The 27,819-nt window shown below is 39.0% G+C and overlaps 2 protein-coding genes and 1 pseudogene across 2 annotated transcripts; 2 read left to right on the top strand and 1 right to left on the bottom strand.

Annotated features, from left to right (window-relative positions):
- Positions 1 to 753: 753 nt before the first annotated feature.
- On the top strand, positions 754 to 1,859 carry LOC116159194. Its single transcript, XM_031472143.1, has 4 exons — positions 754 to 933; positions 990 to 1,152; positions 1,573 to 1,666; positions 1,721 to 1,859. Exons 1-4 carry the CDS (start codon positions 754 to 756, stop codon positions 1,758 to 1,760), a joined length of 477 nt encoding a protein of 158 aa, XP_031328003.1. The 3' UTR covers positions 1,761 to 1,859.
- Positions 1,860 to 4,543: 2,684 nt separating this feature from the next.
- LOC116160702 lies at positions 4,544 to 6,590 on the top strand. The gene has a single exon (XM_031473964.1). The coding sequence runs from the start codon at positions 4,968 to 4,970 to the stop codon at positions 6,468 to 6,470; it is 1,503 nt and encodes a 500-aa protein (XP_031329824.1). The 5' UTR covers positions 4,544 to 4,967; the 3' UTR covers positions 6,471 to 6,590.
- Positions 6,591 to 25,159: 18,569 nt separating this feature from the next.
- Positions 25,160 to 27,819, bottom strand: part of LOC116159181 — a 9,229-nt pseudogene continuing 6,569 nt past the window's right edge.

Genomic DNA, 27,819 nt, shown 5'->3' with positions numbered 1-27,819 from the left:
TTCTCAATTTTGTGTGGGAGTAGCACTTCGAATTAAATAATTATCATTTTATGTGTAACGTTTCTTTCTGTACTGTGGCCTATCTTGTTCGTAGTATATAATCAATGACAATGGATAATAAATCAAAACCAATGTTTCTTTCCAAGCGGAAATTTAGCGCACATTACTTCACTGGTGAAAAATAATGCTACGGCTGATAGAAATTGGGGAAAAGAATCTATTTCCATAATTGAAAAAGATATCGGTAGGTAAGTTGTATAATAGAACAATATACTTGCTCATAAATTCAGTTTGTTTCTATTTTTTAGATACTTATGAGAAAGCAAGCAAAATGATCAAAACAACAATCTCTGTTCTCGGACAATGAATCCAAAGGCAGAGGCTTACGGCAGAAAAAACCATCTCGATTTGCATTTGAAAATGGAGACGAGGTTTTAGAACAAGGGAACATGAGCAAAAAAAAAACTGAGAAATCCAAACCAGAGCGATGTAATAGTGACCAATCCGTGGAGTACCCAAAACTGCCAAGTTCTTTTGAACGACAAAATCACTTTGTTTCATCTGGGAGTAATGTTCAATATACACACACATGTAAAATAAAAGCAACACACAACTGCACGTTTGGAGAACAAGAAGATCTTTTGCTTGCCATCTCTCACCAGTTGTGCAAATTATCAGATTTGTCTAGTACTAGTAAAGCATGTTCTGTTTCTGAAATATAATGCGAACAATTATTTAGCTGATATGTTAAAAATGAAAAAAATTATTAAATACATAAAAGAAGATGTAGAGGTAGTGGGTGAGCGACATGCAACAAATGTAGAAGATGCCATTGCATTTGAAGAGGAACCATTCCTTCTCCCTGTTAAAACTGAAGATGAGTTAAATACTGTAGAAAAAGAATTATCCAATCCCATGAACGTAAAAAAATTGGTAAGAGTTGATTTGACTTACGATAGTAATTCAATATTAAGGAAATAATGTTTTAGATAAAGTCTTTGGTACATCTGGCGCCGGGAAAATCTGTTCCGCAAACAGTTGGTGCAATCATGTCTAGATCAATATCAAATGAACTTGCAAGCACATATAGTTGGAAAGGTCAAAAGAAAAAGAGTGCTTTCCAACAAAAGGAATTGGCAAAAGCCATAGTTGGTCAGTAAATTTGCATTTTTACAAAGTGACAATCCGATGGTCAGTACTGACACTCAGTCAACCGATTATTAGTCGAATTTAAGCTGTATTCATAGAAAACGTATTATGTGTCGGGAACATATGTATTTGAGGTGACAACACTGTATCGAACTGTAACTGACGATACGCGAGCATGTTAAAATCTTAGTTTTTTAAATGGCCCATGTTTCATACACGTCACTGACGGAACCAAAGTTCTAGCATCTTTTTTGGTCGACCGATGGTATGTGAACAATATAATTGAATACAATGGATTGGACTGATCGTTAGTACTGATCATTGGTTCTTTATGTGAAATGAGTCTACATGTTGTGCATGTCCAATAATTAAGTAAATTTTTGACATGTAACTACCCTGTTCAATTGTATTGTTCATTTTCAGCCTCGGTGGCAACAAAATATCCTCAAGAAGCAAGACAAGAGATTATTAAATCTATTCAATTGTGGTTGGCGCAATCAACGTCTCGCTTAAAAAGGTAAAGTGCAATACTATTGTATTTATGTGTCCAAATTATGTATATCTATTACAGAGCTCAACAAGCTGCAGAAAAGGCTAGGGAAGAAATTTGAATACCTGCTAAATTATTACAAACAATCTCTTATATATATTTTGTATTATTTTTTACAGTGAAGCAGAGACATATTTTCAAGGAAGTCATTGTAACGTAAATATTGAATAAATGTTTTTGAAATATTGCTGTTACATTTTAAAGCATGGATTTTTTAACACTTTTTCAATATTTCCGAATTGTTTGGAAAATATTTTACAGGCATTTTGTAAAGTGGCTTTGTAGTAGATTTTTGGGTCTTAAAAACCTTTGCGAAATATTTTTTCAATCTTTTTGAAACGCCAGAAAAATGTGTTGTAACCCATGAAAATAGTTTTCAAAAACTTGTTTATTATCTTATTGCAATGTTTTATAAACGTTTTTGAAATGTGGCTAATGAGTGTTATTTTTAATAAATTAGCAATTAGTAGGCTGTAGAACTGTACATATTAGTATTAAGTAAACAAAACAACTGACATAGGAACTTAGTACAAAACAACTGACATAGGAACTTAGTTAAGTAGTTTTATTTAAATTAAAGCACAAACATAAACATACATCTTTCCATATAAAAACCGGTGCACGTCATTGATTTGTGTATCAATTTATTTCAGACATATGTTGCAACACTGCAACATGTACAAAAAAAACAAGTGTGCGAAATCTATAGAAAACTTGTCTGAAATTGATTCATAAATCAATGACGCGCATCGGTTTTTATAGCGAAAGATGTATAGATAGTTATACATACAGGGTGACAATTTGAAAACTTACCACCCCCCATATCTTAGTAAATAAACGAGATATTTAAAAAAATCAAAATCCGTTTCGGTAATTCGGAGGGGGAATCACAATGACATAGTTGGCGACGCACCCCCCCAACCCCCTGCGCCCTAGCCACCCCAACTTTTAAATCTTAAATAGTGACTCCCCATGTGTGATACGTCATTGGAAAGCTCTGAAAAAATGCTTTCCAACCATACCAAATAGCATTACATTTAGGTTAGTAATTATGGTGCAAATCAAAAAATAAACACGGAAAATCGTATTTCACTTGAACTTCCAAAGCCGACTCGACAGCAACTCATTTTTGATCGCCAGTTATAATCTATTCTCAAACTCTTGTGGAACCTTTCCAATCTTGGTTTTGCAATATTTCGACATTCTTGAATTATTCTCTGTCTTAGTTCGTCTATGTTCGCCGGTTGCGTTTTAAATACGACAGATTTCAAATGTACCATATTAGTTTATTTTTTGATTTGCACGATAATTACTAACCTAAATGTAATTCTATTTGGTATGGTTGGAAAGCATTTTTTCAGAGCTTTCCAACGACGTATCACACATGGGGGGTCACTATTTAAGATTTAAAAGTTGGGGTGGCTGGGGCGCAGGGAGTTGGAGGGGGTGCGTCGCCAACTATGTCATTGTGATTCCCCCTCCAAATTACCGAAACGGATTTTGATTTTTTTTAATATCTCGTTTATTTACTAAGATATGGGGGGTGGTAAGTTTTCAAATTGTCACCCTGTATATAAAAATAATGTAAATAAAATGTAAAATGGCTGCTTAAAAGTAAAACTGAATTATACTAGTTACTAGCTGCCCGACCCGGCTTCGCACGGGTGTTTGTAATTTTCGCATTCTTGGTTACATGTTGGGATGGATGTGCATGTGTATGATGTTGGTTACAGAAAAAATAATACCGCAAAATTTGGATTGAAATCGCTTTCCCGAATTATATTTGCACCAAAAAATGATGTCATTTGGAATACACATCAGTTATAATGTTGAATATTCTGCAAGAAATGCTTCGATAGAGGGCTTTGCTCGGAAAGAAGTGATGAATTCAGTGGTTCAGGTGGCGTTGTAAGTTGCGGTAATTTGACGTATCTACTGGCATAATATAATCCTGCTGGTTCTAGTCGAAACCTCAAAGCGGATGGAATTCTGTGGAGTATTGGACTCGATTATCAACTTTTTGGACGATAATTTGAAGACACTCGGGTTTACATTAGAACCTAGAACTACCGTTTCCATGTCCCCAAAAAATACTTTTTCATTGCCCCTTTTTGAGCACTGTTGGAAGATTCTTAATACAACGTTTTGTTTCGGAGAAATTATCACAAACTATACTTTTTTATATGGCCCGTGTAAAAAGTACACACTGTATTTAGTACCTAGCACTTTTTATTACGAATCCAACTATGTACGTCACACAAATAAAAACAAAAGTTGGAAATTGTGGGTTTCAACAGGTTGGCGCACCCGGACACAACGTCTTAATCGTGCAAGCATACGAATGTAACATTTTCTAGGAATTTATCCGATAGGTATGCTCGCAAGTTGTGCGCGGGTACTGTCTCGTAGAGTTCAAAAAGTGGCAATGAAAAAGTGTTTTTTGTCTTTCTCGTTGTATCTGTTCAAATAACACCAGCAATTAGCAAAAAATAAACATAAAATCGGCAAGTTTTGGTTTTTCTGTCGTATCTTCGGAAGTAATCGGAATTTTTTTGTTTTCTCTAAAGCACAATACTAATTGTTAGGGGCGCGTAGGCGACCTTAGAGAGGGGAGGCTGGCGGCGTGAAGGGGCGAGGCGAGCAGTACCGTGGCGAAAGGCGATTGAGGCAGACGAGGCGTTCTGGTGAAATTGTGATATCGAGATAAGTTAATAAAATAAGTAAAACTATTCTGTGGTGTTTTGTATTTTCCGGCAACAAATCAGAAGCGGGACTGACCCACAGCAGGCGGCTTACCATTCAGACGAAAACGTGGTGGTGGCGAATTAAGGCGGGCGGCGGCGCTGGTGGTCTTTGGGGAGGTTAGAAATAGTACCAGGTAAAACAAGGGGCGAAAAGGCGTGAGTACATTTTCCATTATTCTGGGCGTATTGTTTAATGCATGAATTGAACGTCAATAGCGAAGGACGCATTCGTTTTTAACGATAAAAGTGCAGGTGGCATGTTGTAGCATAAGCGAACAAAGGAGCACTTGTTGCGGCGCACACACGTGTTACTTAATCGCATTCCAACGACCGGGAAAAACAAAACACATTGGCGTGCATGCACTTTACTGTTGACAGGCGAAAATAAATTTGTTGACAATAGGCGACTCTTTAGGTGTTTTGGCGTTATTGGTGATTAATTATTAGCACATAGGCGTAGTAACGATTTATATCGGGCGGCGTTTAACGCCATTTAATTCCACAGGTTTACGGCGGGGCAGGCGATGTCCGACGATGACGCGATGTCTCTGGAAGCTGGCGAACTTCCCGGGGAGTCGCGGGAGTCAGTTGAACGCAGCAGGTTGGCAGAGGAAGTGGCGCGCCAACTGATGAGCGGAGGCTTTGCCGATCAGATGCTAAGGGCATTCGAAAGACGGGCATCTTTGGTCTTGGGGGACTTGGCGTTGGCTCCCCAACCGAAACCGCAGGCGGCGGCCAGCGAGGCGAGTGGTTCCACAACGGGCACTGAGATGAAGTTCAGCTCAAAGAAGGCGTGGGACCTAGTAGAGCCGTTTGACCCTGATGCTAAGGAGGCGTCCATCAGCAGATGGGTCTCCCGACTGGACATGTTGGCGGAGATGCACGGCTGGTCGGGAAAGCAAAAGGTGTTGGCGAGCCAGGCGAGGTTGGACGGCGCGGCGAAGCGTTGGTTCCACCGCCTGGACCATATTAATTTTGAGTGGCCGGAATGGTGTGACCGACTAAAGGCGGCGTTCCCGATGAGGACTAATTTCGGCGAACTCATCGAGGAACTGGCGAACCGGCGTAAACGGTCAGGCGAAACGATGACCGAGTACTACCGTGACAAGTTGGCGCTATGTGTACGAGCTGGCATCTCAGGCGAGAATGCAGTCTCGTGCATCATACACGGATTACCGGAGACCTACCGGGCAAATGCATACGCGGCGAAGTGTGCTTCCCCGGAGGCTCTCTATAACGATTTGTTGGCAGGTTTGGAGTCCTGTCGGGAAGGAACGCCAGCGGCAAAGGCACCCGGCCCGAGGACCCTGAGCCAGCGGCTTGGTACGGCGACCAGGCCTACGAAACGGGAGCACTCTCCGCCTACGGCGCCGGCGGGACCTAGGCTTGTGAGGTGCTTCAACTGCCAAGAGATGACCACCCACATGAGTAGGGATTGCCCCTTGGAGCGGAAGGAGAGGTGTCGGCAATGTGGTGAGGCGAACCATGTGTGGGTGAACTGTCCCCGGCGGAAGGAGGCGACGCGAACAGGACCACGGGTGGACGGCGCGTCGAAAAAGGTGAGTTTCCTTTTGAAGGCGACAGACACGTTCGCTAAGAAGGCGCTTGTGAATGGTTGCCCTGTCAAGGCGTACATTGACTCGGGTAGCGAGCGTTCTATCCTTACCCTGGCGGCGGCGAGACGTTTAGGGTTAGGTAAAAGGCGGGAAGGCACAGGCGTCGTGCTCAGCGGGTTTGGCGGTGGCCAAGTTGTGGCGCTGGGCGAGGCGTGGTTCACGGCGGAAGTGGACGGGATTGACCTGGAAGTTAAGGCGTTAGTGGCGGACGTCGATGTGGGCGATATCGAGCTTCTTTTGGGTCAGTCGAGTCTCGACGTACCAGGTGTTACAATGGTGGTGCGGGATGGCAAGGCGTTGCTAAGCGACGAAGGCGATATTACGGCGTTCCTAGGGCGACTCACGCTGGCGGAGCGTGGGAGTGATAAGTTCGAGGTGCGATTGGCGGCAGGTATGATCTGTCCACCATAATCTATTGCGGCGGCGGTCGTGGAGGTTGTGGGCGGCGTTCCCGGTGGCAAGGTAAGGATCGACGAGCGGCGTGTGTGCACGGCGGCATACAGTTACGTTTTGAGTCGTTCCTTCATCGCGGCGGACAGACCGGACCTGATCCCGATTAGGAACTGTGGCGACGCATTTCTGAGTTGGGAAAAGGGACGATTGGTGGCGAGGGCAGAGACGTACCTGGAGGACGAAAGTATACAGGTGAATGTTATAGCGACATCGGCATGTTTGGATGACCTAACAGGCGTGAATGTTGGTGGCGTGGATGACTGGGCGAAGTCGAGATTGATTGAGGTGTTGCGAGCAAGGAGAGATTGTTTTTCAGCGGGCGACCTGGATGTTGGTCTGACTCATCTGGGCGAGATGAAAATCAAACTGTCGACTGACGTTCCGGTACACTATCGGCCGTATAGGTTGGCACATACGGAAAGGGCGTTGGTGAGGCGAAAGGTGCAGGAGATGTTGGATGCTGGCATTATTAGGGAGTCTAACTCGGCGTATGCGAGCCCTATAGTGCTGGTGCCAAAGAAAACGGGCGAGGTGCGCATGTGTGTGGATTATCGGGCGCTAAATGCAGTTACGGTGAAAGAGCGATATCCCTTACCGCTCATAGCGGATCTGTTGGATAAGCTGGCGGGCAAAAGGTACTATACAACCCTTGATTTGGCGCAGGGTTATCACCAGGTGCCTTTGCATCCAGACTCGGTGGACAAAACGGCGTTTATTACACCGGACGGACATTACGAGTACTTAAGGGTACCGTTTGGTTTGGCGAATGCTCCGGCGGTGTTCCAGCGTATCATGAACAGCATGCTAGGCGAGATGCGATATGGCGAGGTGTTGGTGTATATGGATGACCTTTTGATACCCACAACCACTATTGAGGAAGGTTTGGGCGCCCTCGATCGCGTGTTAGAGATAGTGGCGAGGGCGGGCGTGAAGTTACGCTTAGACAAGTGTTCCTTCCTGCTGGAAAGGGTGGAGTACCTAGGGCATGAAATCAGCGCTAGTGGCGTTCAACCTGGAAGACGTAAGGTAGAGGCGGTGCAATCGTTCCCGGTGCCAACGGATGTGCATGGCGTTAGGCAGTTCGTTGGATTGGCGTCTTATTTTAGGCGGTTTATAAAGGACTTTTCGGGTGTGGCGAAGCCCTTAACGGACCTCACTAAGAAAAATGTAGCGTGGAGCTGGGGCAACCAGCAGCAGGAGGCGTTCATTCGGCTCAGAGATGCGTTGGCGTGTAGACCGGTACTGGCATTGTACGACAGTAAGGCGGATACTGAGGTTCATACGGATGCTAGTAAGTTGGGCATTGGCGCTATACTCTTGCAGAGGCCCGATGGCGATCAGGCGTGGCGGCCGGTGGAGTACTTTAGCAGAGTTACCACTCCTAGTGAGCAGGCGTATCACAGTTATGAGCTGGAGACCTTGGCGGTGGTCGAAGGCATCAGGCGTTTCAGGGTTTTTCTGATTGGCATTCGGTTCAAGGTAGTGACCGATTGTGTGGCGGTAAGGGCGACTCTTTTAAAAAGGGATTTGGTGCCTCGAATTGCTCGGTGGTGGCTGACAATTCAGGAGTATGACTTAGAGGTGGAGTATCGTCCTGGTGTTAGGATGCAGCATGCAGATGCATTGAGTAGGAATCCTGTTGGCGAGGCGTTGCCAGGTGAGGCAATAGGCGTTAACATTGTAACCATGGCGGAGGAGGATTGGTTTCTGTTGATGCAGCTGCAGGATCCCAAGGCGGAAGGGATAGTCGCGGCTTTGGAATCTGGCGTGGCAGAAAGAAACGTGAAGGCGGAATATAAAATAAAAGGTCGCAGACTTTATAGGATCACGTTGGCGGGCGATCGGCTGTATGTGCCGTCTATGGCGAGGTTTCCTTTGCTGAGGCGGCACCATGATGATATTGGTCATCCTGGAGTGGAGAGGTGTCTCAAGCTGGTGAAAGAAACCTATTGGTTTCCAAAGATGACCAAATTCATTACGAAATATGTGCAGGCGTGCTGGCGATGTGCGTTTGCAAAAGGAAATTACGGGCGAGGTGAGGGTTATTTATACCCTATTGAACGGCGGGCGGTACCCTTCGACACCCTTCACATCGACCATGTGGGTCCATTTGTGAGGAGTAATAAGGGTTATATGTATATACTTGTTGTGGTGGATGGTTTCACCAAGTATGTGCTGGCGAAACCTACCAAGACCTTACGATCGACTGAGGCGATATGTAAATTGAGAGAGATTTTCGGCGATTTTGGGTACCCACGGCGAATTATAAGTGATCGAGGTCTGGCGTTTACGAGTAGGTTATTTGGGGAGTTCTTGGCGGAGAAAGGCATAAGGCACGTGCAAACGGCGATAGCAACTCCCAGGGCGAATGGTCAGGTGGAACGACAAAATAGGACAATAGTCGAGGCGTTGACTGCAACTGTCCAGGCAGAAAATAGATGGGATGAACGTCTACCTGAGATTATCTGGGGCATCAATAACACCATTTCATCGGCGACTAAATATACCCCAGCTCAGCTGATGTTTTCTCATCATAATGGCGTAGTAACTGATTTGGCCAACAGTGGCGAAACACTAGCTAGTGGCGGCGAGGGTGGCGGAAACCCATTGAGCCAGGCAGGGCTCCCAGGCGAACATAGACCTTTCTCACATGGCCAGGGGGGAAAGCCTCAGGGTGACGACTCTGAAGCGAGTACTTCCAAATCAAGGGATCAGTTACGGGCGAACCGAAGTGATGCGAAGGCGAACCTTAAACGAGCAGCAGCTCAGGCGAAGTCACATTATGACAAACGGCGGAGGAAGGCAACGGAGTATAAGGTAGGCGACTTGGTACTTTGGCGAGGCTCAGCGACTGGTAGAGTAGATGCCAAAGTGAGCCATAAGTTGGCGAACAAATATGATGGGCCATATCGGATTGCCAAGGTGATGCCCAACGATAGGTACCTAATCGAGGCGATCAAGGGCGTTAAGGGGTATAAGCGCTTTCAGGCGACAGTGGCGGTTGATTCATTACGGCGGTATCCATGCATGGGTAGCAATTGGCGTGGTAGAGACGAGAGTGGTTCGAATGAGGGCGATAGACGAGTGAGTGCCAAGTGTGATGATGATGTTAGTGATGAAAGTGGTGCGGAGATTGATAGGTTAGACCTATTGGATCTCTTGGAGAGTTAGGCGTAGGCGTTTGGTGATGTGGTAATTAATGGGGACATTAATTTTTCAGGATGGTCGAGTGTTAGGGGCGCGTAGGCGACCTTAGAGAGGGGAGGCTGGCGGCGTGAAGGGGCGAGGCGAGCAGTACCGTGGCGAAAGGCGATTGAGGCAGACGAGGCGTTCTGGTGAAATTGTGATATCGAGATAAGTTAATAAAATAAGTAAAACTATTCTGTGGTGTTTTGTATTTTCCGGCAACAAAATGGTTTAATTGCGCATCTTTTCTCTAATTTGACCATCGTCGTATCTTCTATGGTTTCGATCTCCATGATAGACATCCTTATCTTGGACACAGTTTATAGATTTTTTCCAATTAATTGGTGAATTATTTCCGAAGAGTTGGCCAAATAATGAAAAATCCTGCCCCCCCCCCCCGGGACGTCCCTGCGTTTATCCGACCCCGACTTTTACCCCAAGCGAGAGAAAGCCCGCACCATACTGTAGTTTATATAGTAAGTCTTAAATTACTTAATTCTTAAAAATTTGGTAAATTTAATCCCTTTATGGCTTAATTGTATGTTGGGTCGTCCTCAGAATGTATTGTTAAAGTCACGGCAAACCTTGCCCTTTTTATAAATAGAATTTGCGGAAATGTTTTTAAAGTAGCCGCAGATGTAGGGTAGGTAGGTACGAATTTATATTGAATATGTCGAAGACAATTATTTTCATAAATGATATAGTAACGTTTGCATCCTTTGCGTGCATTTGTTTGCTTTCATTTTTAAGAAAAGAGAGCATTACCTACATGTTTCGATAACGCAAGCACAACAAAAAAAGAACTATCTAATTTGATGCAGTCGTTGATGCGCGTAATAATATATGTATAGATAGATAGACAATAGACATGGAAGATTGCGATTTGTACGACGAAAGAAAAAAAATAGTTCGTGTAAATAATGCAGCAGTGGGCAGTGAACGTATAAACGGTTGACGCCATCTATTAGTTATATTGCGATTTAAACGGCGAAAGAGAAAAGTCTTGTTTTTACGTCTTTCCGTACAATTTTTACAAACCTTGTCCTGATAATGAGAAACACAACAAAAAAAGAATTATCTAATTTGGTGCAGTCGTTCTGAAGTGATGCGCGTACATAAATTTCGGCGATTCATTTTTATATATATAGATAAATTCAATGGTGTTTTTTTGGTAGCAATGGTAGCAAGCGAAACTCGACCGAAAGGAACTTTAAATATGCTAAAGATAATAAGGCACGAAGTCGCTTGCGCGCCATGTTAACTGCAACGGTAGCAAGCAAAACTCGACCGTAAGGAACTTTTCAATTTTTTTACCTCTTCCCGTACGATTTTTTTTATTTTCTCACCTTTTAAACCTTCCCTGAACTTCCACAAATAATTCAAAACCAAAATGAGCCAAATCGGTCCAGCCGTTCTGGGGTTATAGCGTCAGGAAGGAAAACCCGACTTATTTTTATATTATAGATTATTGTGCACTTTCATTATCAATGGCTTCATACAATAACGTAGAAATTTTATATTGTACTTCACTTTTCAATTTTTTACTCCGTAGTTGTTTTAATTGAGATGATAGAAGTTCACCAAATATGTCTTCTGTTGTTTTTGCAGCAATCGGTTGTTGTTCGTCTTTGGTAAAAAAACTTATTGTTAATGTCCTGGATAGCACCTACTGCAACATGGAGTAGATTATCATCTGGTGATCTTTTACGTTTGGATTTAATAATTGTAGTTTTGTCCTGGTGTAGGGGCCCTACTTAACGACTTTGAGTTTGTTCCACTTGTACAGGCTCCTGAATCAGAAAAACCAATAGCTGATTTAGAAGTAAATCCTTCGGGACTACCAGGCGAGTGGTAAATCCGGCTATGCGGATCGAGTTGGCTAGTACGGTCATGTGTATAATCCACATATTCAATTTTGGTGGGTCAAAAACTTAAAAACGGTGGGTGTTTTAAGAAAGTGTATAGAATCAAAGTTGTAGCAAATTTAATGAGCTTGTATTTATATGAAAAGAATTTTTTTCTAGGACACCGTTTTCGAATTGTAAGTAAAAAACTATAAAATGTGACCATCAAAACCACGGTCTCCCCTCCTCACCCCTCTAGCACACGCGGTAGTCGGGGGGACTTTATTATATGTTGATCAGAGAACCTTCTTGTACACATTTCCGAAGGAATTAGTAATACATGATTTAGTTCCCCTATTTGCCATTTTTTGATCTATTCTTACTGGACTAAATATAAATATTTCCCGTTCGAAGTCGGTAAATGAACACAAATCAAAGGCGCCAAATATTTGTCAAACAGGCGAGACCTGTCTGATCCACATTTGCTTGCGATTTGTTTATAGTCGCATGCGTATTCGCATCGCAGTTTAGTCGCATTTAGTGCATCACCATGGAGTGGTCAAACGAAACTACAATGGAAAATGAACCTGAAATTTGGAATGCATCTCATCCGCTTGACAAAAACAGGAACGAGGTCTCCGACGCTTGGAACCGAATTCAACAAAAACTTAGCACAAATTGTTCCGTGTCAGATTCCGGCAGTGCCGCGCAAAGGTGACGCAAACATCAAAAAGTGGTGCTGGTGCGGATAGCGTCTATAAACCGATTTGGTTTGCATACGAAAAGATGGCAAGTTTTTTGAAAAATAAAGACGAACCACGGGAAACATAAACTGCCATCAACTTCTGTTACATCGAACGATTCGTTTATTCCGTCCATCAGCGTAAGCACTAAAAATGTGTCCGATTCTGAAATTGACTAAGTGACCATGATGATAAGAACTATGTTAAATGACATAGTAAATCGCGTTACAAAACCGAAAATTAAAATATTAGCCTTCGACATCATCAGACCATTACCAAAGGCAGCCCCAAGAAAAACAAAAGGAAAGTCTCGACTAGGTAAATCCAGAATTTATACGAGCACACCGGAGAAGGAAAGAATCCAAGAATTGGAAACAATGAGAAAACAAAAGTTGGAGAAAAGAAACACAAAAAGAAAAGTATTACAAAGCGAATGTGAAGTGCAGAAAACAGATAAAAAAGTTGGAGAGAAGGGCAAAGGGAAGGCACCAAAAAAGAAGTTGAAGAAAATTGAATGCGAATCCTCAGATTCTGATGTGGATTTACCACAGAATTTTGTTCATGAGACAAAATTTTTGGACGATCTGCCCGATTCTTGGGACGAGTTTCAAGACAATGACGATGAGCTCATGCTATTGGATGATGACGTAATCCATAGTAATGATTATTTGCTTGTAAAATTTCCGACCAACAAAAGGACACTTCATTACATCGGCAGAGTGGAAGCTTGCAATAATGATGACTCTTACACCTTGAATTTTTTGAGAAAGTATAAAAACGGGTTCCGCTATCCGGACTTGCAAGATATTTCGACTGTTTCCAGAGAAGATATAGTTTCGAAAATACCTAATCACGAGGCAGCACCAGGCACTTCCAGGATGTGTTCGCTCTTCAAATTCCATGTCAATTTTGATGGTTATAACGTTCAATAAACTTTTTCGGATATATAACCTTTTATTTCTCTTAAAAATTAATAAGTTCTGAATTTTATTAGACTTGTCCGAATGTACCCCACTATGGGGCACATTCGGACAATAATGCATCTTTTGGGAAAAACTGTAACTGAACGAAAACCACTGCAGTTTTTCGCTTGAGATAATGCCAAAATGTTAGAAATAGACTAAGGTGTCCATGGCAGCTGAATAAGGTTCAAAATGTTATCTCTGAAATATTAATGTTTGAAAAAACTTGTCCGAACCTGATACAAGTTGCGGTGAAATTTTAAATAAATAGTGGAGACTTTTGAAAATTTTGTATGTATGATGTACATATGTTCATGTAATAAATATAGGAGCCAAACAACCAATTAAACGAACACACAACCCACCATAGTAACAAAAAAGAGAACATTTGGTGTGACTGAGCGGGGGGTCTGGAGGGTCCGGGATTTTATAAAACTGTGAGTTCAAATACACAGTTTTAACGTTCCCATTTGACTATACGTATTTCATATTTCATTACCTTTTTCGTTATTTTATTTATTTTATTATTTTATTATCCCTCTCTTGTTTTGGGCCCTCAACAGGCATGTGCCCAATTACAGAGTGACCCGCATAATGCTATTTATTATATTTCTCTGTACTGCTAATTTGGTTTAAAAAATTGCTTTATATAATTCTATACATGAAATAACGGGCGATCCAAAATGAGTTGCTGTCGAGTCGCCTTGGGAAGTTCAATACAATTTGCCATGTAAACAAAAATTCCAAAGGTGACTCATTTCTGATCGCATAATAATAATACTTTATTGTGTCAACATGCATAAATTACACTTACACTCGTCCATAATAATTAGGTAATAAAATAACACACACGAACACATTCTAAGACAAACATAAACAAATATATTAGGCAATTAAATTAATTTTAACGTGACTGGAAAATTCAGTGACTGAATAGAAACTATTATGCATCAGGTATGCTTTAACAGAAGTCCTGAAGGCTGTCAGGGGTAAACAGGTAATATGTTTCGGAAGATGGTTGTATAATGTCTATCTAAATAAAGTAAGCCCAGAAGAGCTTTGATTTTTCAATGAAATCTGTGTCTCTTGCCGAACGTTCTCTGGTATAATTCGTTTTGTTTTCAGCAATTTTTTTTATTCGTATTCACCACGATCATTTTCAAAATATCCTCATAAAAAAAGATATTCGAGCATTCAATAATAGACTTAGCATTTTTTCCATGCGCTTTAACGCCAGGCAAGTGCAACATTTGAATTTGGTCGATGTTTTTTCCAGACCGTACCATCTTTCCCAATGTAACTGGGAATACGGGGACGTTTAGCTGGCGGTGGTACATCATCTGTATCGCTATCTGCTTTTTGCTCAGTATCTATATCTGATAATCGCTCCTCCACAATATCTGGTTCGTTGTCAGATTCATTATCATCAAATATGAGTTCGTCATCAGTCATTACCTCGTCTAGCATACGGAGTAATTGAGCTTGTGCTTGTTCGTAAAAGTCATTGTGCTACAACGAATATTTATTAGCGATATGTTACATCCATCAAATGTGTAACACTCACCATCAACAAACCGACCACTATAATAGAATTAAATATTACAGTCGGGAGAATTTATTCGTGTCAGAATGCACAGCTACGGACACACTATGTTTAAAATCTTCCGTTGTGGACTGGGGCATGTGCTTACTAACTTTTTCCAAATTGCTTTGCACACTTCAATTACGAACTACCGAAGTCTTAGATATCCTGAAGGAATATTGAAGTTGTCTGAATTGTATCCCTGAATAACTGAAAATAAGACAACCGCAATTTTTAAAATATTCTTTTGCTTTAGAGGAAGTGGTGAAGAATAGGTATAGGTGGAAGTATCAAGGGGCAGGTTTAAAAGAGCTGAACAAAATACCGAAGTCCCGATCGGGAGATGACGGAGAAAACGCACCTCTATACAACGGCACTTGGAGTCATTTTGAATCAATTCTGTTTTTGAAATCAATATTAACACAGCAGGTAATATAAAAGATTCTAGTAGGGGAGCTAACACGAAATCCACTGAACGAGAATGATCAAAATTTTAACCGATTGTGTTCCATTTTGCCCTATCAGAGTATGCTAAAATCGATCGTCTGCCGCCTCAGGTCATACGACTTAAGGCGGTGCGGGTACTTCTTGTGGTACCAATTCTGAAAGGTTGTTTTTCGAAAAAATAAGTTATATACCAAATGAAAACGTTGATTATAGCTCTTAAAAAAATATTTAAAAAAATCCCGCGCATTTGATAACTCCGTAAAAAAACAATTCTTAGTCGGTTTTTCAGGAACTTTCTACGGATATAACTAGGTTAAGGTGGGACGAATGAAGCTGATTTTTTTTACAGACTCATGATAAGCACTACTAATGACTTAACGGTGTTTCGTTTTTAAATTTTGTCTCTAATTACAAGATTATCTTATTAGCTTAACATTATAAGATATCTTATAATTAGAGAAAAAATTTAAAAAAGAAACACTCTCATAGTCATTGGCTGTACCTATCATTGGTCTGTAAAAAAAATCAGCTTCATTCTTCCAACGGTAACCTAGTTATATTCGTAGAAAGTTCGTGAAAAACCGACTAAGAATTGTTTTTTTACGGAGTTAATGTGCGCGATTTTTTTAACTATTTTTTTAAGAGCTATTATCAACGTTTTCATTTGGTGTATAACTTATTTTCTCGAAAAACAACCTTTCAGAATTGGTACCACAAGAAGTACCCGCAGCGCCTTAAGTCGTATGACCTGAGGCGGCAGACGATCGATTTTAGCATACTCTGATAGGGCAAAATGGAACTCCATCGGTTAAAATTTTGATCATTCTCGTTCAGTGGATTTCGTGCTAGCTCCCCTACTATTCCGGAAGTTCTTCTCATGCTACCCAGGTGTCCCAAGGATGTGAAACTGAAATTGGAATAATATCACACCCTGCAGAAGCAAATTCTGATAAAGAACCGGATGACCATGAACTATCACTGCCTAGTACTGCTTCTTCTAAGCCACCAACAACTTGTATTATACCAAGCATTAGTAATTTACATAGTTTGTGGACCTGGATCTTCGACTTTGAGCTAACCCAGACTACAACCCCTTTCTTTCCTGAAACTAGGCAACCCAACAAACACCAGTTGTTTTGAAGAATAGGGAATGTCTAGAAGGAAGGTTTTATAGGATAAAGGTAGCCTAATAACCGCTAGGACCTTACAAGCTGACGTACAAGCGCCTGTTAACAAATCATCGACATAAAAATCACTAATAATGACCTTACTTGCATACGGATAAGTCCATATTTTGTATTCCTATCTCATTTAATAAACGAATAGCTGAGTATGGCGCTCAGATGATAGCATTTTAACTCGTTCCTGATTCTTCTCGTCAAAGTATTTTTTGATACTTACACTGATTTGCGTCTACCAGCACCTGACGATACATCTATTATTATACAGGGTGTTTTTTTGGGAGCTTTAGTTAAAAGTTTCTGGGAAAGTAAAATAGGTAGGATTTTGAAAATTTGTACTTAGGTGTTACTCTGAAGGCCGAATCGATGTAAAATATTTTCAAAATGGCCGCACTTCCGGAAACACCGGAAGTAGATAGTAACTTCGTTATTTTAAATGGCAACCCCTATTTTTTATTGCATTTTTGGATTCTACGTGAAATTTCAGTTCTTTTGATACCCATATGTCATATCTGCCATTTATGGTTTTTAAGTTATTTTGACTTTAAGAAAAAAAAAATGGCGGATGCAGATGGTACCTTGATAATTGATTACTTGAAAAAGGTTATAGTCATGGCAACCCATTTTTATCAGTGCATAGAGAATGAATAGGGCTTTCTTTTACTGTACTTAAAACAAAGTTAAGTTGCGTACAACCGCACCTATGGAGATCCAAATTTAAGAAACTTCAAAGTCTATAAACTCAGTTTTTTAAATGGAATGACCATGTTCTAAATATTGCATGAGATAGAGAATCGAAATTGGCATATTTTGATATTACATGTTCCTATAGCTATCTTTAACAGTTTCTGATTTATTCCCATTTCATTGAATTGATCTCGGAATTGATGCCATTTTTTTTTCGCATTTTCTTTTTAGTAGTTGGCCATGATTTTATAACAATCGAATTTTAAACAAATCAAGGAATGGATTCTTTAATACCATTGATTCTAGTTCTAGTCTAAATAATTCATTAATAAATAACTCATTTAATAAGGATATAGGACAGAAAATTTTTGAAAAATCTAAACAGAGTCGTTCAACTGAATTTCTTAAACAACGTATAAGTCTGGAAATTAAGAGAGGTAATGCGATATCTGTTCTAGCAAAAATTCCATACCAAAAATGTTTCAACAAAGTTTTTTATATTTTGCATTGAATTTATTTTGTTAATCTTGCATTTGCAATTCAATTCATTTTCTTAAATATTCTCTTGTAGAGCTTTGTATAACTTGTGCTTCAACGGTTTGTAGTGCATTAGGGGTACAAAATTTCAAAAATTCATACAATTTCGTTCTAGTTTTCGAATGAATGTACGGAAAGCACGCGCCGCGATTCTGCCCATTTCACCATAAATAACAATTAAATTCCAAAATAGGTGAAACCACTGCGAGTCATTTCTCGATTTTTGAAAAACTTATGTTAACCTATAACAGTGGGTGATGGATTAGTGTCACTAGATTTGTTTAAAATTCAATTGTTATAGAATCATGGCCGACTACTAAAAAAGAAAATCCTAAAAAAATAGTGTCAATTCAATAAAATGGGAATAAGTCAGAAACTGTTAAAGATAGCTATAGGAACATGTATTGTCAAAATATGCCCATTTCGATTCTCTATCTCATGGAATAGTAAGAACATGGTCATTCCATTTAAAAAAACTGAGTTTTTAGTCTTTGAAGTTTCATAAATTTGGATATCCATAGGGGCGGTCGTACGCAACTTAACTTTTTTTTAAGTGCACTAAAAGAAAGCCCTATTCATTCTCTATGCACTGATAAAAATAGGTTGCCATGACTACAACCGTTTGCAAGTAATCAATTATCAAGGTACCATCTGCATCCGCCATTTTTTTTTCTTAAAGTCAAAATAACTTAAAAACCATAAATGGTAGATATCGACATATGGGTATCAAAAGAAGTGAAATTTCACGTAGAATCCAAAAAAGCAATAAAAAATAGGGGTTGCCATTTAAAATAACGAAGTTACTATCTACTTCCGGTGTTTCCGGAAGTGCGGCCATTTTGAAAATATTTTACATCGATTCGGCCTTCAGAGTAACTCCTAAGTACAAATTTTCAAAAACCTACCTATTTTACTTTCCCAGAAACTTTTAACTAAAGCTCCCAAAAAAACACCCTGTATATATTAAACGGCTTTCATTGCTGCTCAGTTCTAAATCTAAAAACATTGCTTTTGTCAGTAATTGCAGCACCTCAAATTTATCCATTTTCCCACATGAGCTTTAGTACCTATACTTGACTTACATGGAACGCCGGTTACTTTAAATATTGGAAATAGTATGTAATGGTTTGCAACAATAATTTAAGATGAAATAATAGTTATTTACATCTAAGCCAGCAAAATAGCACATTACTGGCGAGGAAATATTGAACTACGAGAACCCTTTCGGGTCGAGTACTGTAATTTCCGAGTCCAAATATTCGAGTTTTGTATTAAATCGCCTTTTTTAACATAAAGCTTAGAATCATTTACAACTCTTTACTAGTATCATTACTAGTAGATATTAACTAAAACTTCCTGACAGAGTAGTTATGAGAATGACGTTTTCGGGACAATACAAATAACTTAGATATTTCAGAAACAATCAAATTAATGATATGTTTAACAATATGTCTAAAGCCAAGAAGACCTGAGGGGTATTTACTTGCTTAATTAGGTAAGTCTACAGGGTGCTAACAAAATTGGGGAGATTAGTGTCGTAAATGTTTAGTTTGGAAGCTACTCCTATAAAAGCCCCCAAGACTGCATTTGGTTAACATTTTTTTTTAATTTTTCATCAATTTTTTCAAATTTATAGCCCAAGGTAGCGGACTGGAGGATGAGAAAATCAATTCTGATTTTGACGAAATTTAGTTTTTAATAAACTTTTAACATGAAAATGCCCAATTTGAAAAGGTGTTTTTGAGGATTCGAAAGATAAGTCTGACTGCAATTTTTAGGAACGGTTGGACAGAACCCTTTGTTTATTAATTTAATATGTCAATCAAGTGCGTGGAAGTAAAAGTCAAGCAGGCCATATTTTGTTCTGTTCTGGGATATTTTCAAAGAGTAATTTCGTTCGAATTTTTTCAAAATGTGATAATTGTAAGTATGTAATTTCTCTGGAAATGACGAATGGTGGCAATTATGCATTTTAGAGAACTTGTCTAAACGGTTATTGAGCGAAATTTCGGGTTGTGATTTCTAAGAGACAGTTCTCATTATTGACTACTAGTTAATAATATCCACATTATTGACCACTTTGAACAACTGCCGAGAAAACCTACTTTTTAGGCTATCATCACAAAAACGTTGATTTTGTAGTCGCTTTTGCGGCCATAAAGTTTAACTTTATTGTACGCTTCTGTCAAACTTTACTTTATTGTACACATCTGTCAAACTGTACCTACTTATTTGAAACTGATGTGTGAGAAACAGTAATCTGTTTGATACAAAGCGTCTATCTGGTCTAGCCCCATCAAGGATTGGGCCATCCACGTGCGTTTTTTCCATTTTCGGACTTGTAGGAATGTTTCACACTATTTTGCATAATCACAATGTTCACATTTAAAATTATAGTTTGACGTTTCAATCTTTGCTGCTTGCAGACCTTTTTGAAGTGTAGAACCAAAACATGAGGAAGATGTTATTGCTTACATTATTATACGAAGAATCACCAGCAATTAACCGAGAACACAAGTAGCTGCCTATACCTACCATCAAAGTAGGTAATCAGGTTTCTAATAATTGTACAGCATGTTAACTATAAGGTCTTGGAAGCCACAGTTACGAAAGACCTATTGCATTATTAAAATTTTGTACAACGGAGGAAGTTGCGATTGTACTTTTACTCTCAAACGCCTGCTCTTATATCATATATGACTATAGGGTCGCAACGCTTGCAGCTTCCAAAATTTCATTTGGGGTATCTGAACTGTCGCTATCACCCATTTTGATACGCACAAAACACACGCAAAGATGCTAATTATAATTACATATGACAGGAAATGCTTTGTTTTTAATTGTCTAAGATAACTATGATTTTCAGAAAAAATATGTTTATGAGCAAATTTTTGAATTCTTTTTTGATGATCGCCTAAAAAATGTTGTGTGCACCTTGGCCAAAAGTGATTTGTTAGGCCTCATCTGAATTGCGGCCTCGGCTACCGCCTCGGCCACAAACAGCAGCTTCGGCCAAAAAAGATCACTTTTACGGCCTTGGTACACAAATAACTATTACAAGAGGAAAAAAGGTTAATAATCATGGCATCAGACGCTAGTAGTGAAAAATTCATTTTCACTATTCCAAGATTATCACAAAAGTAGCAAATCAAATTCTTTCTTTCCCATGCAACAAATAAGTGATATTTCCGTTTGTGTTTGTTTTCTATCTGAACAAATGAAGATAAGCCGATTAAATAAATTAGATAAAGATTTTTCTAATTTTCTCGAAAACGAATCCACGAATTTAAAAAATCGAATGTCTGAACAAAGGACTTCGAAAGACTTTTCAAACACGCTACTACTCAGTACCACTTGTCATTTAAAATTTTTAAGGGAATGACCCTGGGGGGCAAAGGGCAAAAAGACGCGAAGAATTTTTTGGTTAAAAAGATGTCCCCTCTTTTGACGTGTCTCAGCGTTGTTTCCTTTAATCAGTAGTTTTTTGATAAGTTTTCGATAAATCCGTGGTGGGAAGTTTTCAAATGAACACCCTGTATATCTACCTATTGTAATGGTAGCAGTATATTTATAGGTTTATAGGTTTATATCACTTCCAAGAAACACTTTTGTAGTTATGAACGATTTTTACCAAACTTTAAGGGTTGATGTGATTCATAAATAATTCGGTAGAGTTGGTGAATCCAATTCCGCCATATTGGAACAAAATGGAAATATATATACCTACACCTGATCGGTCGAATCGAAAGGGATTTTTTAGTCACCAATTTTATGGATTTATCAACATCTAGCCCAGTACCAGTTTTAACCAATATCAACATATTTTCCACATTTAGCAAGACCTTACATACTAAACAGTTTACCTTATTTAAAAAAAAAATGGAATCACATTAATAACCGTCGCTCAGTGGGATATTTTAATAGAATATTGACCGATTTCAATAAGACTCTCTAAATCAAGGCCTACGATACTTACAGGCTAACAGGCCGGAGCGCTCGAAAAAGTTACGTGACATTAGGAGTCAGTTCGAGACACATTATAGTTATTTACATAAAAGTCAGGGAAATGATACATTACTGGCGAGGACATATTGAGGGGCCGAGTACTTTAATTTCCGAGTCAGGTAATGTCATTTTACTGACGAGTTTTGTATTAAATTTTACCCGAAATCGTATTTTAATATAAAATTTCAATGTTCATACAGAACTTTTGATTAATGCCAATCTGTCAATGATGACAGGAGTCATAGACATTTAGCAATGTGACAGGTGCGACAGGAAAAGGAAAAGTTTTTATAGGAACGATATCGTTACAACACTTTCGGTGTCTTAAACTAGAATGATATGCGCTCCCAATTATGCGTAGGTATATAATGCTTTACTTGGTATTAGTGTAGATTTAACAGGACCTACAAAATCATACATTAATTATCCGCGCAGAGTAAAATTCACCACGCGAGAAACTTTTTTGTTATTACTAGAATTGTATCACATATATAGAACGAATTGTGCTAAAAGGTCACGCAAATGATTTTCAAAAAGAATTTTTATGAAATGGTTTTTTTCCTTTTTTCAGCAGTTTTAGTAAATAGCGCGACTTCAGGAATACCTACGCGAACGCGCAAAGGAAATTATAATTTTTTAAATAATTATTGCTAACCGACTTTCAAATGGTGTTTGTAAGATTTAGATAACCATTAAATTTACAAAATTAAAATATTATATACAGAAACAGTCAAAAGTATGGAATATATCTAGTGATATTGGACTTTCTTTAACGAAAAATCGTATGGAAAGTGGTACATTTTTTCACGATTTTTACTATGCGTTTCCATGGAGTAAAGTCCTGTCTATGAACAATAGCATCCATTTTTGAGTGACAGTAAATCGCGAATGTCAATAAAATTATTCAATTGTGAGATATTATGGATCTCTATGTAAAAAAATTTCGTGTACAACACGTGTTGAAAGTGTCTTTTTTCCATGAATTTGCTTGATTAACTCGGGCTTTGCCCTCATTAATCAAACTGAAAATTCATGAAAAAAAGTATCACTTTCAAAACTAGTTGTATAAATGGCTATTTAAAATTCGTTTATTTTATTTATTTATTTTGCCTTTATTTTTGAGTGGGCGGGGTTTCAGCCAAGGCTGCTCTACCAACCCAACCCAGTATACATTTACAAATAACCATGACCGAACCCGGATTGAAACCAGGGACCACTTAGCACCACAGTCCAGCTTCAACTGAACTGCGCCACACGGGCGTTAATATTAATTTTACATTTAAAGTTTTTACCTATACGAAAGACGCGGTACGACCAACAGAAGATTGCAGGTATCATGTCATCCTCTACATCAGCATCATCAACGAATACGCCATTCCTGTTCGCCATGATTATGACGGTGTGACTTGCTCTTCGCATTTAGTAAGTTTTACCCAATTTAAGGTTATACATTTCATTTTGTGTTCTTGTTAAAAAAAAATAAGATCGTATAGAATTGCCATTTACCAGTGGTAGACATTTATTTAGTTTTTGATGGTAGTGAGCTATTATAGAGTATTGTACAAATATTATGATGCACACATAAAGAAACCGGGTTGTCAGCTTACTGGTTAGTCGGTATCGACTATGAGCTCTTGTATTTGAAAGTCGATTAGTATCTAATAATTAATTAAAAACTAATAATTTCCCATTCGATATATGTGATACAATTGTACCAACAGCAAATAGTATATTAAGATACAAGTGTATAATCAAGTCTTTAAAGCACGCGCAACGAGTTTAAGGGCACGACGCAAAGCGGAGTGCCTTTAACGTTGCAAGTGCTTTAAAGACCAATTATACACGTGTATCTTATAGTAATTTTTATTATACCTGCAGTATAATTTAAAAATAGGAAATTCAATGAAATCATATTGACGTTATACTCGAATACATGTCTAATTAAGTGGGCTGGGTGTTAGTAATTTCACGATTGCCATGGAAATGTCACTTGACGTTTGCTTATAAAAATCGTCGTCTTTGTGAATAAAACTATTTTCGTTGAAATAGTATATTGTAATACAAGTGCGGAAAGGGCTTTATTGAAAAACGCGTATGAAAGTTACAAGACAATACAAGTTTTTCAATAATCCTTTCCGCAAGTGTATTACATACTATTTTTTCTACGAAAGTTCTCGAATTTAAAGATTTAGAGAAAAATTTTATATCAAAATGTTAAAACAACAATTTCTGTATAAATCAAGTCGTAGTACGATTCTCGTGTTTATCTGTAAAAATATAAAATCAAGTCTTCGTGACGCCGCTACGTTGTCTTAGTTACCAACGAGTTGTTTATAAAAAAGCAGGTTAGTAATTTTGCATGTAGTTTTGTACGAAGCAATTTCTTCAGTAAAACAAGAATTTAAAAGCTGAAAATGAGTGTTCATGAAGAAAGTGAGAGCGGCGATGAAGTTATGTGCACTCCGCCTGAGGTTGCTGCAATGGCGGAATCAATTATGCCTGAGCTTTTGCCTGAAAAATCGAGAAATCGGTACGAAAAAGAACGAGAGAGGTTTTTTAATTGGTGTAAAATGAAACAAGTCAAGCGGTATACAGAAACCGTGTTGCTTGCCTATTTTGTCGAAAAATCTGGAAAATTGAAATCATCGACACTGTGGTCAATGTATTCCATGTTGAAAAGTATGTTGATTTTGCAAGACAACGTCGACATTTCCAAGTATGCCAAGTTACAATCGTTTTTGAAACGTAAATCTGTTGGTCACAAGCCGAAAAAATCGCTGACTTTTACGAGACAACAAATCAGAACGTTTTTAGAGGAAGCACCCGATGAAACATTTTTAATGATGAAAGTAAGCACCTATACTTACCTACTATTTTTTCATGTCTATACATTTGTTATGTCACACAAATAATGAAATTTATTTGTAGGTTGCTCTAATATTAGGAGTTGCTGGGGCTTGTCGTCGAGAGGAGTTGACGAAAATGACGGTGAACGATATCTAAGGCGAAGATACGTTTTTACTCGTAACGATTCCAGACTCCAAAACGCATGTTCCAAGAACTTTTTCTGTTACGGAGGGAAAAGAGAATTGGATACACTTGTACCAGAAATATAAAGCGCTTCGTCCTCAAAATGCTCAAACTTCGCGACTTTTTTTAAATTATAAAATGGGAAAATGTACCGTACAACCTGTGGGTATTAATACATTTGGAGCAATTCCTAAGAAAATTGCGAGTTACCTGAAATTGCCAAATGCTTCTAGTTTTACGAGTCATTGTTTTCGGCGTACCTCCGCAACGCTACTTGCTAATGCTGGAGCAGACCTTTTGAGTCTTAAACGTCATGGGGGCTGGCGGTCGTCGACGGTAGCGGAAGGATACGTAGATGGTTCTCTTCAAGGCAAATTAGAAGTATGTAACAAAATAATTGGTAATGCTTGTCAATCAAATGATCCTTGCACACCTTCGACATGTCATCCAGATGATCCTTGCACATCTTCGACAGCGTCCACATCTACATTAATAACTTCTAAATGCTCTGTGTCAAATTCGTTACTTCCAGGTGTTAATATAAGTAACTGTTCATCATTTACTATTAATTTAAATATTACTAGCCAGAAGTAGCTGTAATTGTAAATTGTGGCATTAAAATAAAAAAAAGGTATCTTTGTTTTTACTTAAGAGTGTGGAAAATAAGTGTGGAAAAATCACTAGTGCGACAAAACCCTACTTTCAAAGGCTACTTTTTTCTCAGAAAACAAGACTTTCATCACTTTCGTAGAAAAAAGGTAATACACCGTCCATTAAATCGCTTGTTGTAAAATCTAAACAAACGTTGGTAGGTGTAAAATCCCAATCCAGTAAAGCCTATTATCAAGCATCTGAAAAGTTGCTTCCATGGATGAATAGGAAGTTACTTACGAATAAAGTCTTAAATGCATCCATAATGCTGGCATATATGAAGGAAATGTCAAAGGTATTTAAATCTTCATTAACTCAAAACTTCATACAATGCTGCGATTAAAAAGTGGAACAGATTTGGAAGCATACCCTAAATTACGCGCGTTTGTAAAAGCTTCAACCAAAGGATAGGTACAAGCCAAAGAAATGTTCTGCATTTACAGAAAGCGACTTAGGAAGATTTTTTATTTCGCCCAAATCACAGTTTCAAAAGTCATACTTGAATAGTGTTGCCGCGAGACGAGACGAGACGAGACTTTCGAAAGTCTCGTCTCGTCTCGTTACCTCGAGACGAGACCAAGTCTGAGTCTCGTCTCGTCCTGGTTCAGTCTCGTCTCGTCTCGTCTCGTCTCGTCTAGTCTCGTTTGGGCTCGCCTGGTCTCGAGACACTATCCAAATATAGTGTATGTAGGTAGAGCAATGAGCATATATAGCATATAAAAGACCACGAACTACGAAGGCATGACAAGTAAATAATAGGAGTAATATAGTAGGTACGAGAGCCGGACGCATGGAACCAGTAGTGATAAGCTAACAAGATGAAATCTTTGTTACTGGATTCCTTGCAACTTGAATAACACAAAATGAGTTTTCTGCCAGCCTTTTTCTGGCCGGAATGTTATTAAAAATAGGCACTTCCGGTGATTTTTTTTCCGCAAATTAAACCAAAAACCAAACCACCTGAAATTGATAACCGTAGGTTGAGGGCGATGGGTTTTAAGGAAAAATTCTTTTCTACCGAGTTTTGTCCAGCCGGAGATAGCGGCAGAAGCGGATTAATTGAACTGTTTTTTTGTGAATTGCTATACTCATAACACAACAACTGGAGGCCTCAAGATGGCCTCCGTGTCCGTGGGCACAATTAAACAAGATATGTACGAAGAATCGCATACGATTTTCAGGGAATTTTTTGACAGCTCGTAATCGGAAACACGACTTCTAATCCGCAGTGATCCTTGAACTCTTAGAAATCGATTCGCAAAAGTTTATCTTTTTTTGTTCTCGATTTAGACTATTCCGCTAAAACAGTACAAATAAATACAAACAAATTCGAGACCAAACGAGAGTCTCGGCGAGACTCTCGACGAGACTCATGCTTAGTCTCATCTCGTCGAGACGAGACGAGACGAGACTGAACCTCGGTCTCGTCTCGAAAATTCGAGACGAGACGAGACGAGACGAGACTGAGTCTCGTCTCGGCGGCATCACTATACTTGAAGTATCGTTACTTAGCAACTTTAAAGCATGTGTGTTTTAAAGGCCTTTTTTCGCACGCATTTGAGTGTTTAAAACGGAGATTGTGATTCAGGTATAATAAAAAAAGTTTTTCGCGTGGTGAATTTTGCTCTGCGCGGATAATTAATCCGCGATTTTGTAGGGTTTATTGAATCTACAGTAATACCAGATAAGCCATTGTATACGTATAATAGGAGGCACATATCGTTCTAGTTTAAGACACCGAAAGAATTATAACGGTATCTTCCTAGAAACAGAAATATGATGATGTAAAGATAGAAAAACACGGATTCACTAACATCGTGTTATCTTCAAAGACTTTAAATCTTAAAATTATAATTTAATTGCATGTGCCATGTGTCCAGCTCTCATTGAAATTTCGTGGCACTATATTAAACGAATCCGGAGTAAAAAAAATAAATAGTAGAACCGCGCACGGATTTTCCATAAGTCATAATGTATTTAATGCGTCCCGAACCGACTCCTAAGGTCACATGACTTTTTCGAGCGCTTCGGCCTGTAAGTATCGTAGCCCTCGCATGAATACGTTGCAATATCTTTTTTTAATTCAAGATGGTGGCCGAAAATGATAAAATTTTATATCTTGCTTTTATACGTAGGTACCAAAGTCGGCATGTGCTTGGGTATGCATATGACACGTATTGGCAAAAAATTGAAATAAATACAGCCAATGAACCAACCAGCAACCGTATGTCTCGAAACGACAATCATAATATCTAGGTAGGTTTGAGCCTAGTTAAAGTTTATTATGAAAGCCTCAATCATCCGTATTTACAATGTCACTGACACATAAGAAATAAGAGAATCATAGGAAATCCTTATTATAAAAATTAGTAGGCTACTTCAGTCATTCAATTGTTAACAAAAAAGATAAACTATACCGTGTTATCACAGAATCCAATAAAACTCAAACTTA

The sequence above is a fragment of the Photinus pyralis genome, unplaced genomic scaffold, assembly GCF_008802855.1.
Source record: "Photinus pyralis isolate 1611_PpyrPB1 unplaced genomic scaffold, Ppyr1.3 Ppyr1.4_LG1, whole genome shotgun sequence".
Classification (NCBI taxonomy): Eukaryota; Metazoa; Arthropoda; class Insecta; order Coleoptera; family Lampyridae; genus Photinus; species Photinus pyralis.
Note: the sequence above shows the minus strand (reverse complement) of the source record. Positions and strands in the feature narration are given on the sequence as shown.

Coding starts and splice junctions, on each gene's coding strand:
- LOC116160702 (XM_031473964.1), top strand. CDS start 4,968: ATGTCCGACGATGACGCGATGTCTCTGGAAGCTGGCGAACTTCCCGGG.
- LOC116159194 (XM_031472143.1), top strand. CDS start 754: ATGAAAAAAATTATTAAATACATAAAAGAAGATGTAGAGGTAGTGGGT. Junction 934..989: donor CCATGAACGTAAAAAAATTG/GTAAGAGTTGAT, acceptor ATAATGTTTTAG/ATAAAGTCTTTGGTACATCT. Junction 1,153..1,572: donor ATTGGCAAAAGCCATAGTTG/GTCAGTAAATTT, acceptor GTTCATTTTCAG/CCTCGGTGGCAACAAAATAT.